This window comes from Vulpes vulpes, chromosome 3 (genome assembly GCF_048418805.1).
Source record: "Vulpes vulpes isolate BD-2025 chromosome 3, VulVul3, whole genome shotgun sequence".
Taxonomy (NCBI): Eukaryota; Metazoa; Chordata; class Mammalia; order Carnivora; family Canidae; genus Vulpes; species Vulpes vulpes.
In genome coordinates, this window is record NC_132782.1 from 60,653,792 (window position 1) to 60,666,243 (window position 12,452).

General features: G+C 33.2%; 2 protein-coding genes across 3 annotated transcripts in view; one reads left to right on the forward strand and one right to left on the reverse strand.

Moving 5' to 3' along the window:
- The window catches only part of KCNMB3 (potassium calcium-activated channel subfamily M regulatory beta subunit 3), a 26,290-nt gene extending 23,525 nt beyond the window's left edge, over positions 1–2,765 (forward strand). The window contains exon 4 of the mRNA XM_026007198.2: positions 2,712–2,765. Within this exon, the coding sequence (XP_025862983.1) occupies positions 2,712–2,765 (54 nt within the window). The remainder of the gene's footprint in view (positions 1–2,711) is intronic.
- The window catches only part of PIK3CA (phosphatidylinositol-4,5-bisphosphate 3-kinase catalytic subunit alpha), an 80,587-nt gene continuing 70,819 nt past the window's right edge, over positions 2,685–12,452 (reverse strand). For both annotated transcript variants that reach the window (XM_026007196.2, XM_072752643.1), the window contains exons 18-21: positions 10,637–10,807; positions 9,958–10,075; positions 9,694–9,845; positions 2,685–8,884 (exon numbers count right to left, since the gene is read on the reverse strand). In XM_026007196.2, the coding sequence (XP_025862981.1) occupies positions 8,614–8,884; positions 9,694–9,845; positions 9,958–10,075; positions 10,637–10,807 (712 nt within the window). In that variant the 3' untranslated portion in view covers positions 2,685–8,613. The remainder of the gene's footprint in view (positions 8,885–9,693; positions 9,846–9,957; positions 10,076–10,636; positions 10,808–12,452) is intronic.

Below are 12,452 nucleotides of genomic sequence, written 5' to 3' on the forward strand. Positions count from 1 at the left end.
GATTCATGTCAGATGATTCACATTGTAGAGAAGTCCCACGTGGATAGTCAGCAAATGTCCGTAACTTAATTAATGACTCAACCATGGTTATTAACTAATGAATGTCAAAAGGCTCTCCCAATAAGGGCTTTCCAGAGTAAGCTGAATTACGAGTTAAAGACAGGGTTTGCTGTGAAAACCAATATGCCTTAAAGTCTTTAAAATTTTACTAAAAAGTCTTATATCATAGATAATAGAAAGATGAGACTTTTGAAGCAACTTTTATATGCAGATGTAACCAAAACAGGAATTTTGTTTCTAAGTTAATATTATGCCTTTTAGCAGTAAATTTCAAGTCACAAATGACTAAGTAGACTGGATAATTAGAGCAATATTGACTTGACAAGGAATGAACAATTTTGGTGCTTTCTCCTCTTTCTAGTGTGTAGTAGTAGAGAAAACATGTGTCTCAGCGGATTTATTTGAATTCCTAGGCCATAATTACAACTTTTCAGATATGTATCCTTGGGCAATTCAGCTGAACTGAAATGAAAGTTCTAACCTCTCTCTTCTCATTTATAAAATGAGGATAATCTCTTCCTCATGGGGTTAAGGGATAAACAAGGTAGAGTATGTAAAACACCTTGCTCAGTTTCTGGCACCTAGTTAAAGTGCTTAAAAATGTTAGTAGACAAAAGTTTTTTTACTAAGTTTCTTTCTTCTTCTTCTTCTTCTTCTTCTTCTTCTTCTTCTTCTTCTTCTTCTTCTTCTTCTTCTTCTTCTTTTAAAGAGAGTATTTAATTTTTTTAATTTTTAATTTTTTAAAGATTTTATTTATTAATGAGAGACACAGAGAGGCAGAGGGAGAAGCAGGTTCCTCACAGGGAGCCCGATATGGGACTCAATCATGCCCTGAGCCAAAGGCAGATGCTCAACCACTGAGCAACCCAGGTGTCCCTTTTGCTAAGTTTCAATATTCGGTCAGCCTTATCCTTCCTTTGAGTGTATGCCCAAAGGAAATGAAATCAGTACCTCCAAGAGATATCTGCATTCCCCAGTTCGTTGGAGCATTACTGATAATAGCCAAGATATGGAAACAACCTGCGTCCATCAACAGATGAATGAACTGTGATCTCACACATACACACAATGGAATATTATTCAGACTTAAAAAAGGAGATCCTGCCATTTGCAACGACATGGATAAACCCAGGTCTTTATGCTAATAAGTAAAATAAGCCAGACACAGAAAGGAAAAAAATTGCATTTCACTTGTATGCGGAATCCAAAAATGTCAAACATATAGAAGCAGAGTAGGATACGTAGAGTAGGATGGTGATTTTTGGGGGTAGTCAGGTGGGAGAAATGGGGAGATGTTAATTAGAGTGTACAATCCTTGTTATGAGTAGTAAGTCCAGAGATCTCTCATACAGCATGATGGCAACAATACTATATCGAATACTGGAAATTTGCTAAGAAAGTAGATTTTAGGTGTTCTCATCACACAGACACCCATACACAAAAGGTAACTATGTGAGGAGACAATACACTGATTAGCTTGACTATAAGCATTCGCTATATATCAATATCAAATCATACTATACCTTAAATACATAAATTCTTATTAAAAAATAAGATAAAATTCAGTCAGCCTTGGTACCTTTCATTGGACAGTTGGTTAGAAGGGCTAGTATATGGAGCTGTAGGGGAGGATTCCTTTCCACTTCCTCTTAGCTAAATATAATATGCATTTAAGGTCCAGGACATGCTGTTTAAGAGGTTGTGGTAAATTATTTTGTATACCAAAGACTTTCCCAAAATAAAACGATGTATGCACAATTTTCAATCATTTTGTAAATTGAGATCCTATAGATTTCTTAAGAACATATCTCTAATCCATTTCTTAGTTTCACACGCATCTAACAACATTCAGTTCGTGGAATTTTTCTAATACATTCAAAACCACTGATTCAAAACCTAAAAAGTTTTTGAAGTATATAACCTGAAGTGTTTCAATTACTAGTTTTCCACTCACCTAGAGTGTAGCTACTTGGTTCCTCTCATAATCTCATCTCAGGAAAAGGGAGACATTATGCTTGGAGAACAAAGTCAATTGAGAACAATGTTAATTCAAAGTCACAGCAAACCATTTGGCAAAGAAACAAAGTTTAAGCAATTATTTGCTGTTAACTGCTTAGAAGTACAAAGTATCAATGCCCACATGTATTATTGGTTTGAGAAAAGCCCAGACTCACCTTTTGCAAGGTTTACAGTAACTGATAGTGAAACCAGTTTGCTTCTAGCCTAACCTCACTTTTGGGTTCTGGTCTTTAACAGACTTGAAAAAAACTCTTGTCTACATATACAAACACATTCATACATGTATGTGTACACATGTATTTCTGCTTGAAATACAAACAGGTAATTCTTCATGCTTAAAGGAAGTTAATGTTCAAACAGATATTTCTTTAATAGTCATCATTTTACTGGGGCCAAAAAATTGGCTTTTAAGGCATAATAGTTTCAGAATAGTTTCAATCAACTATTCTTAGTCATTATTGGTAAGAACTCAAGTTTAGCTAAATTTTGATTATTGGCAACATTGGTTGGCTTTTAAGTGTTCAAAAAAAGCAAAATATAATTATCACAGTTTTTTTTTTTTTTTTTTAAGATACATAGTACACTAAGGACCGTTTGGACACAAGTCAGTTTTTCTTTTTTTTAATAAACAGCGTGATGTTACAGACTGCAAAGTTAAAAGAAAAGCAGACATTGACAGTTTTTGATGAGCACAAACAGTAAGTGCAGTCACAGGCCAAACTTCTTGCTAGGAACAGCAAGACTGGGAAGAGGTCTTAAATTTAGTGACACTGTATTATTCTATATTCTCAGTACAAAAACACATGCATTTTGCTGTGTCAAATCCTTTTTGGGCCATCATTAAAAGAACATTTAAAAACATTTTTCTCCTAATGAATGCATTATACCACAGGACTTCAATTCATTGAATGACAAAATATAGAGAAATAGATTTGCTACAATAAAAGGGGCCAAAAAGGGTGGCGGGGGTTCTTCTTGAAGCTTCCAAAGTCAACATTTGATGTGCTAGTAGTTTTCTTTTGGTAGTGCCACATTCCCCAAGATATTAAAGTGTTATGTTCCAAAAGGATAGATTCTTTTAGGTTTTATTTAACCCCATCAAGCCAGAAGACTAAGTCACACTGAAACTATTAATTGTATTTGAAACTTAGGTTCCATAGCCAAAAAAACATTTCTAGAAACCACATGAAGTCCAAGCTCTCCAACCACTCTTTGGAACAAAAATTAAAACTGATACGGGGCTTGTTCTTATGAAACCAAGAGGTCATGACTACATTTGGAAATTCATACTAGAATTAAGAAGTTTAGTCTTATTAAAGATATTTTGAGAAAATATAAAACAATGAAAGTTTTCTGCCTCCTTGCTTACCTAGAAGGAGATAACAAAAGTAAGAATCACCTAAAAATATACATGGCTCTTAGCATAACCACAAAATTATTGTAGTGACAGATTAAATAAGGTTTCAGATCGATGTGCAGACTTAACTGGCTTACAAAATGCTTTTAAAAAAAACCTTTCCATACTTACCAACATGAAGAATGGAGTCTACTTACTGTTGGTAGTGAAAATCAGTTACCTAAACTACACTAAACGTACAACGGACTGATTCCCACCCCACCCCCAAACACCCCCCCACCCCCCACTAAAACTCATATGTAGTTGTGTAAAACTTAAGTCAGAAAATTTCCTTGTGGCTCATAACTGTCACTTTATGCTAACTAGCATGGTTGTAATATTAACATGTCTAAAACTAAGGAGAAGGAATGGCGCTTTATGGATAAAAAGGAAGTGTGAAACCTTCATCAAGTGGGATACTCGGATGAAATAAGCTTATTTAAAAACTAACATCCCAACTTGGGAAACTCCTAATAAATTCTAAACACTTCTGAGCTTTAGAGCCTGATGTTTACATCTTTTATAAAAGATGCCTCTTGACTAGGGGTAGCAAGCAGTGTGTACACAAATAAAAATGTGTGCAAATACACACACACTAATTTCACTAATAATAAAGAAAAGAGAACAAACTGATTTCGAATGTCGAATTTAAGAACCTAGTACCATAAGCCTCCTGGCGCTAGAGCCTTTTCCATGGCTGGAGCAATGATTAAAATTTTTTTTATTTTTTAATTTATTCATGATTAAATTTTAACCAAAAATTATTCTCAAGTCTCCAATGCCATTAAAAACAAGGCATGCCAACTCTGACTTTTTATAAATCTAAACTATGGTGCTCTGGAAATTTCTGTAACATCAGAGCCTAAAGTACTAAATTGTGACTTTTTTTTCCTTATTAACCTTCTGAGGTAGAGTTACCAATCCAATTTTATTAGGACCATAGTTAACTTGAACTAAACCCCATGACCTTTGAAAGAAAAGAAAAAAGGCTTCCCAGGCCGTGGCACATAAGATACACTTATACTTTTAATGTAATAATCAAAAAATAAAAATGGTTTGTGTTTATATTTTTAAAAAACAGCCCAGCTGTATTACTCTGTCACCAAGAATTGTTATCTGAGGATCCTATCATTGCTGAGTTTTATAGTTCAGCCTTCACAATCCTATCTTGATGAAGAGTTCATTCCCTCATGATATGCACAATATACTCACAACTTCCTGCCTTCTCTTAGAAGGCTCCATCTAAGGCTCCCCTTGGAAGTGCCCCCTCTGAACAGAACAGACATGAAGACTGTAACTCAAACAACTCCTCCCTGTTCAGCCTCCTCCTCTACATTCCCCTCTTCTCAAAAACATTTGAAGTATGAAAGTTGTTTTTAAATAGTAGAAGCACCACAGTCCATTAACACCACATATGGTCTTTAAACTGAAATATTTTAGTGATGTCTTGGACATCAAAATTTATTTTTAAGGTGGATTCTGAGTGTTTGGGTCCAGCCCAGGTCTGCAGTTTGTGCAGACATAGAAACAAAAGAAAGTTAAAACATTCAGAAAAAAGTTAACCTGCTGGCCTTAAAATAATGCCGGAAATCAATTTTTTTCAAAGAGTTGGCAAGCATGGGCTATTGGTCAGAATATGAATTAGGTGAATTTACAAAATCATTAAGAAACAAATCCAAGTTTATGTGCTGTGAAATTTCCATGGTTCCTTTAAAGTAGATAGGCTGCTCACAATTTTTTTTATAATGCTAAATCACTCAATTTTTGATGGAAAAAGAATACAGATGGACTGTGTTTTACCTATGTGAAAATCACCAATCCATTTAAAATAAAATCCAAAAGGGTATATACATTCTAATCAAGTCATTGATTATTTTCCTGATTAATAAGAACTACACTTTACACAAAATACTTTATCAGCAGCTGTTTTCATCAAAAAACCAATATTCATAGTTTCACAGTTGAAAAAATTACACATTAAAATATTTTACAATTCATTGTATATTCACCACGTTCCCATTTCCTAAAGGGCTTGTAATATAAAGCAGATTAAAAGGGAAAACCTCAAAGTAGATTACTTTGACACTGAATTTTACAGAGGACACTGAGAACCACAAAAAGCTTAGGTTCTATCATAAAATAGCGACCAAATTCCATTCTTCTTTAAAAAATCCAATTAGAAACATCTTTTTTTTTTAAAAACCAAATTCTACAATATGATTAACAGATTTCAAATTAACAGCAGTCTAAAAATCTTCAAAATAAATGATTCTGTATAGCTGAGAATATGATTAAAAAGTTAAAACATGATTTTCAGAGTCTATCTTACTAGAGTGTGTTTAAAATTAGGTTTTATTTTCCTTAAACCTGCTTGGTTTTTCCCCCCTACAAAATACCTTGAAGGAACTATTTCTCAAGTGACTACATGAAACCGTAGAGTCAATAATCAGTTATACCACATTCAATGACAAGGATGGTTGGCCACAGGAACGGACCAATCCATGAAAGTGGTCTGACACTGAAGTACCTGGAAACAGCTTACCCCTGACTTGACATCCTAGTCACCCCATGTAGCATTCAGTTCAATTTTTGGCTTTGCCTTCTGAGCATGACTTGACCCTTTTTTCTTATTTTTAATGTTGTTTGCTTAAACTCTGCTTGGATTTGTTTAAAATTTACTTTGTTTTCAGCGAGATTGTTTAATCATTCTTTGTAAAATTTGTCTACACTTCTTCCAACAGAATAGACTTGGTTGTAATAACTATTGAAAATAAATGTAAATGATGAAATAAGCTATGTGGCTTGTGTTTAAATGGTAGAGAGGTCTCAGGGGAAGGGGACTAGCTGGACTGATGTGAGACATGCAAAGATCATATAAATTTTGTGCAAGGAAGCTCAAAGCTTTTTTGGCACTCAGGTAAAAACGCTGTTCTCTGTTAAGTCTTCAGTCTCCACCATCAGAGTTCCAGATTTGTACCATTTCATTGAGTTTTCCTGTAATTAATCCCTGATATAGAAAAGACTGGGATGTTAGTATGTATTAACTGAATATATCTAAAAGGCACAAAATGTTAAAGAAGTTTTAAGAAGTTATGAAATCTATATCTGCAAAAGAATCTATTTGGCTTCCTGCTTAAAATGGGAGTTTAAATTCTTCTTAACTATTCCAAGGCAGTTTACAGAAAGAAGTTCCCCTAATCTTCAAATTTATTTTTCTTGTTGGCAATATTATATACATGCTTTAGTGAAGTACCTAAGTCTCCAATAATTAGGCCCTTTAAGGGCTCTAAAATAGCCAAATATTAAGAGTATTTGAATTAGAGTCCCTTATTCACTATTCAAGACTTCTATTATAGGTAACTGATTTCATAAATGAATATCGTTTTAGTGATGCTATTTTACTAGAGTATATAATGTGCACTTTTTATAAAGTTGTATTCCAATAATATGCCTAATCTAGAAAACTGTCAGTAAATTATTGCACTTTTTCTGGTGTGGCACCCGGACATTTGCTAAAGCTATTTCCTAGGGCATTAATCATTCATTTCAAATACTGAGTAAAATATCAGAGTCTAGAGTGATGACTAGCATTAGCCCCTACACCTTGGGTCAATGTTTTCCAAAGTGTTTAAGAATGTATCCTGTACTCAAATGCAATTTAATAAAGTTGGACAGTGAGCCCTAATTGCTTGGAAATGGGACATGACCTTAAAATGGTTTAAAATCCTACTTTTATTATCCAGATATTGCATAAATAGCCTAAAAAGGTAAAAAGTTTGTGGTTTCTATTCCCCCATATTATAAAGTATTATTCATGAGCATACCTCAGCAGAGGGGTTGAAGCAATCAGGAAGATACTCTATATTGTGTTAATTTTGGTAACTAGTTTCATGACTGAGGCATTATCAACTATAAGAGATGGAAAATGGGGGAGTTACATGAAAACAAAGAAATAAAAAGAAAGAGGATGAACTTTAATCTGTTTTCCTTATGCAATTATACACTAGTCATTGGTATAAATGGGATAGTGCCTGAGCCTCACCCACAAACCAAGAGGAAAGCTGACCATGCTGCTACGAACAATAAAAAATTTGGGGTGCAAAACAATGCATGACTACGGGACAGATCATGTAAATAAAGAATATATATTAATGATAGTTTCTATAATATAAATAGCCTTTAATAAAAAAAATAATCTTTTTAATAACATTAATACTCACTTCTATTTTCTGGAAACATGCATGAAAAATGTATTCAATTCAATTGCAAAAGGAGAAAAAAAATCAACCTAAGGTGAATACTGTACAATTCTGGAGCAAGAACTAGTCCTGCTCATTCTTTCTCTATAATGATTATTTTACTTTGTGGGAGCCCAGAATTTCCCTGGGAAGTAAGAATCAGATTCTTGTAAATACTGTCCAGAAAAAAAAAAACAACCCAAAAACACCACCTTATAACAGGTCTCATTTGTGACTGCTTCCAAAACTTTGCAGATAAGACCTCAAATCATTAAAAGGTTTGATTTATTAAAAAGGAAGTCTCTGGTGAAATCTCAAGAGTCCCTTCCACCCCAAGCATTTTTCTTCATTAAACAAGGAGTCAAAAAAACCCACTTCAAACTATAAATTGAACAGCAATGGAAAAATAAGAAATCTTCATTATTTTTCTAATCTCAATGTAATTTAACACCAAACTTTAGTTTCCTTGGACCTAATGCAATAATAGATTTCGCTGTGTCCACAATTTCAAAACATAGAACATTTGCAAGACAAAAAAAGAACATCATTCTTTTTCCTTCTCCATAATTTCTATATATTTTGGGGTTTTTTTGTTTTGTTTTCTTTTTTAAAAAAAGATACAAACAATCTTCAAAGTTTACCTTTTTGGACTTTAAGGCATAACATGAAATTGCGCATTATTCTAAAGCTTAATTTTGAAATGAACTAGTTTAGTGCTCTCAAACCCTGTTTGCGTTTACATTATTTAAATTATATAGTATTTTATTTCTGTTCTTGTGTAAATTCTAATGCTGTTCATGGATTGTGCAATTCCTATGCAATCAGTCTTTGCCTGTTGACAGTTATTAACAGTGCAGTATAGAATCCAGATAATGAGCTTTCGGTTTCTCAGTTATCATTTCAGTTCAAAGCATGCTGCTTAATGGTGTGGAAGATCCAATCCATTTTTGTTGTCCAGCCACCATGATGTGCATCATTCATCTGTTTCATGAAATATTCCAAAGCCTCTTGTTCAGTTTTATCTAAAGCTAGGGTCTTTCGAATGTATGCAATATCATCAAAAGATTGTAGTTCTGGCATTCCAGAGCCAAGCATCATTGAGAAAAGATTTATGAAGAGATTGGCATGCTGCCGAATAGCTAGATAAGCCTTGTAACACATCTCCTGAAACCTATAAGTAATAAGAACAGTTTGATCAGTATGGAGCAAATGGGATTAATACCTTCAGGTCTCTGCTCAAATGTCACATCCATTAGAGAGGCCTTCTGGGGCAAACCTATAAAAAATACCACTCCTCTCCCGACTCCCCTTATCAACACTTTCTGTCCTCTTTACCCCACACTAGAATGTAAACTTTGAGAGTCCATAAGGATTCTGTTTACTGCTTTATCACCAGCACCTAGCATGGCACCTCAGTAGTTTACTAGGGGTTTATTAAATGTAAGAATTGGTCCATACTGAAGGCTTTAGGATTTAGGCTAGGGCCAGGACAGAATTATAGATAAAATGGAATTTTATAGAAAGTTTTAGAAAGTCCTTTAAGGTTTAAGATAGACTGATGATCTACCAGAAGGCAGTTAGAAAAATTAAGAATAAACGTGATAATTATAGTTGATTGATTTCCTTAAATCATAGGACGAAGAAATGCTGTCTTAAGCACTATACATTATTTAACAGTATAGAGAAGACATAGTCCAATTACTTATACAGCAGTAAATAAAAACCTTTATTATAGTTAGAAGTTTGAGAATCACTTTCTTAGGTCTTAATTAACTAAGTAAATCATGTCAGGCCTTGATTAACTTAATACATTGATTTTTTCTTTCCATTTTTCTTCATAGAATTGCACAATAAATAAATACATTAAGATACTCAGTTATGCTAAAATGTTAATAAAACATTTTATATTGAAAAATATCAATGATTTTTGATAGAGCAGCAAAAATTCTGTATTTTGTATTTTTGATTTCTTGAACTTACCTCTCAAATTCTCTTGTTTTTGTGCATTCCTGGGCTCCTTTACTAATCACTATTAAGAAATCTTGTGTCAAAACAAATGGCACACGTTCCCGTTTATAACCAAATTTTTTCTTCTTATGGTCCAAAAAGTGTCCAAAATCTATATGAAACAGCTTTCAAAAATAAAGAATTACATTATAGCTTGACAAATGCAGAAGTACAATATCCTGAATTAATAAATTTAAGAATGAATGCTAAAACATTCTAAAAAGAGAAAGCTATTACTTGTCCATCATCTTTAACCATGATGTTACTATTGTGACGATCTCCAATTCCCAAAATGAAGGTAGCAACACAATATCCAGCACATGAACGTGTGAACAGGTCAATGGCTGCATCATATCTACAAAGAAGAAATAAACACCTGATGAGAGTAGTGTGGAAATATAGAGTAATCCAGTCCAAATTGAGAAAAGATGGTCAAATCTGTATTGAAGAATGAAAACAATCATTAATTAAGAAGAGGAAGTAATTATGTCCAAAGATTTGAGATAGAAAGGATATTTCTAGATATCCTCTGACTAAAACATAATTCTTCTTATGGTGAAAAAATACTGAATGTGTCATGAAAAAATTTTTTTTCTAACCATTTTAACAATGAACTAGAAGGTAAATTTTGAAATGTTCAATGTTGATCTTTAAAAAAAGAATAAGCAATAAAGAAAAACCCATTTTAGATACCTAAAATTGAATGTATAAAGTTGGGTATATAGGGTTTCCCCACAATCATAAGTAATTCTGATCATTCAAACATAAAATCTCAAATATTTCAAAAGGTAAGCATATTTCTTTTCAAAGTAAGTACAAATGTTTTCTCTGGTCTCAAAGAAATGTACAGAATTGTTAAAAGACTTGTCTAACCAAACCTTAGATTGACATAGGAAGAAAAGAATAATAAACTCACATTTCTCCTTTGTTCTTGTCTTTGAGCCACTGGTGTAGTGTGTGGCTGTTGAACTGCAGTGCACCTTTCAGGCCACCTTTGCACTGAATCTGCATAATAGTGTGAGAATTTCGCACCACCTCAATAAGTCCCACACAGTCACCGATTGACAGACAACCATAAGGTAACATTCTGAAAAAAGATCAAAACATTTGCAATTAAATGATGGAATTTTAAAATAGCAAATATCCAGTAGGCTAATACAGGAATATTCTTTTTGCAAATTTTCACACACGACCTTTACTCCTTTAGTTTTCTTTTAAAATTAGAAAAATACTAGAAAAATTCTCAAAATTATCTGCCATCATTTGTTATAATCTTCAAGTAAGAAAGCATTTAATTGTATAAGAGAAAAGCATTTAAGAGGATTACTGTGGCAATTAAAATTTTATAAACATTTTTAACTTTAAAAATATGGGTGAATTTCAGTTTAACTGACATCTAAATAATACTTCAGGGCAGTAGTTCTCAAATTTTTGGTCTCAAGACTCACTTTATACTCTTAAAAATTACTGAGATCCCAAGGAACTTTTATTTATGTGGATTATATTTACTGATATTAGCAATCAAAATAGAGAAAATTTAAAAATTAAGCATCAATTCATTTAAAAATAAAAAATATTATTGATCATATAAATAATATCTTTTATGAAACAAAAATATTATATAAAAAACTCTTAGTAATAAGAGTGACACTTTCCCATATTTTCTAATTTTTTTAAGCACGGCTTCACATGTGACTTCATCATATCCTACATTGGTCATTTGGAAGATATTAGTTCACTGAGTTATCACCTTTCAGATGGTGATACTTTCATTATACCAACTAAAAAAAAATCACAATTGTTAATATTGCCTCTGATCTCATCAGAAAAATCTTTACTTTGGGGAAGCTCTTATGCTTCTGGTGGTGCATACAAGTTTTTCCAAATTTTAATTTTTGCTTGAAAGCTCAAAGACATCCTATCATTCATTCATTTTCTAGAAAATGTCAGCCAAATACCCACGTCTCAATAACCAAAGCTTGCCTATTAGTTATTTAAGTAAAAATAGCGTCCCATGGAAAAAGCACCTAGTTTGGCTTGCAACTGTAATCACCCACAAATGCCTTTTCTTGATAAAATCATATTTTGGTCTGCGGCAGAACTGCTATATGGGTACCTCCCATTCATCACAGGGTATTAAAAAGGACATGTAGTCAAGGGAGATATGAGCATTTAAAGAGAATATGAAAAAAACATCCCAATTGGCACATAAGTACGAAAGAACTCTGTTGTTCTCATAAGCTACTAGTGTCCATGCTTTCTTTCTTTTACTTAAGTTCCTAAAACGAATAGTCTACACTTATTTTCATTTTCTCAATTCCATGTAACATAACTTCTATGCCTACCATTCTATTGACTCAACTTTTCTTACGTTAACCATGAATCATCCAATCTAAGGGCTTTTTCATAGTCCTTAGGCTCTTACATCCCCTGAAGCACCCGATCACTGTAAACTGTTTGTGAATCTCTCCACTCTTTTGGGTTCTGTGAAATACTTATTCTGATCTAGCTATCCCTTTGACTGTTTCTTTTATGGAATCTTTCCTTCTATCTGCCCTGGTAAATACAGGAATTTCTAAAGGTTGGAATCCTGCTCATTCTCTCTTACTTTACTTTTACTTTACTTTTCAATTTTATTACTGTTGAGCATGCTCATAGTTTAAAGAGTCACACAGTCCTATAAGGGTTGTTATATAAAAAACAACAACAAAACAGAGAATCCAAGTTTTAGA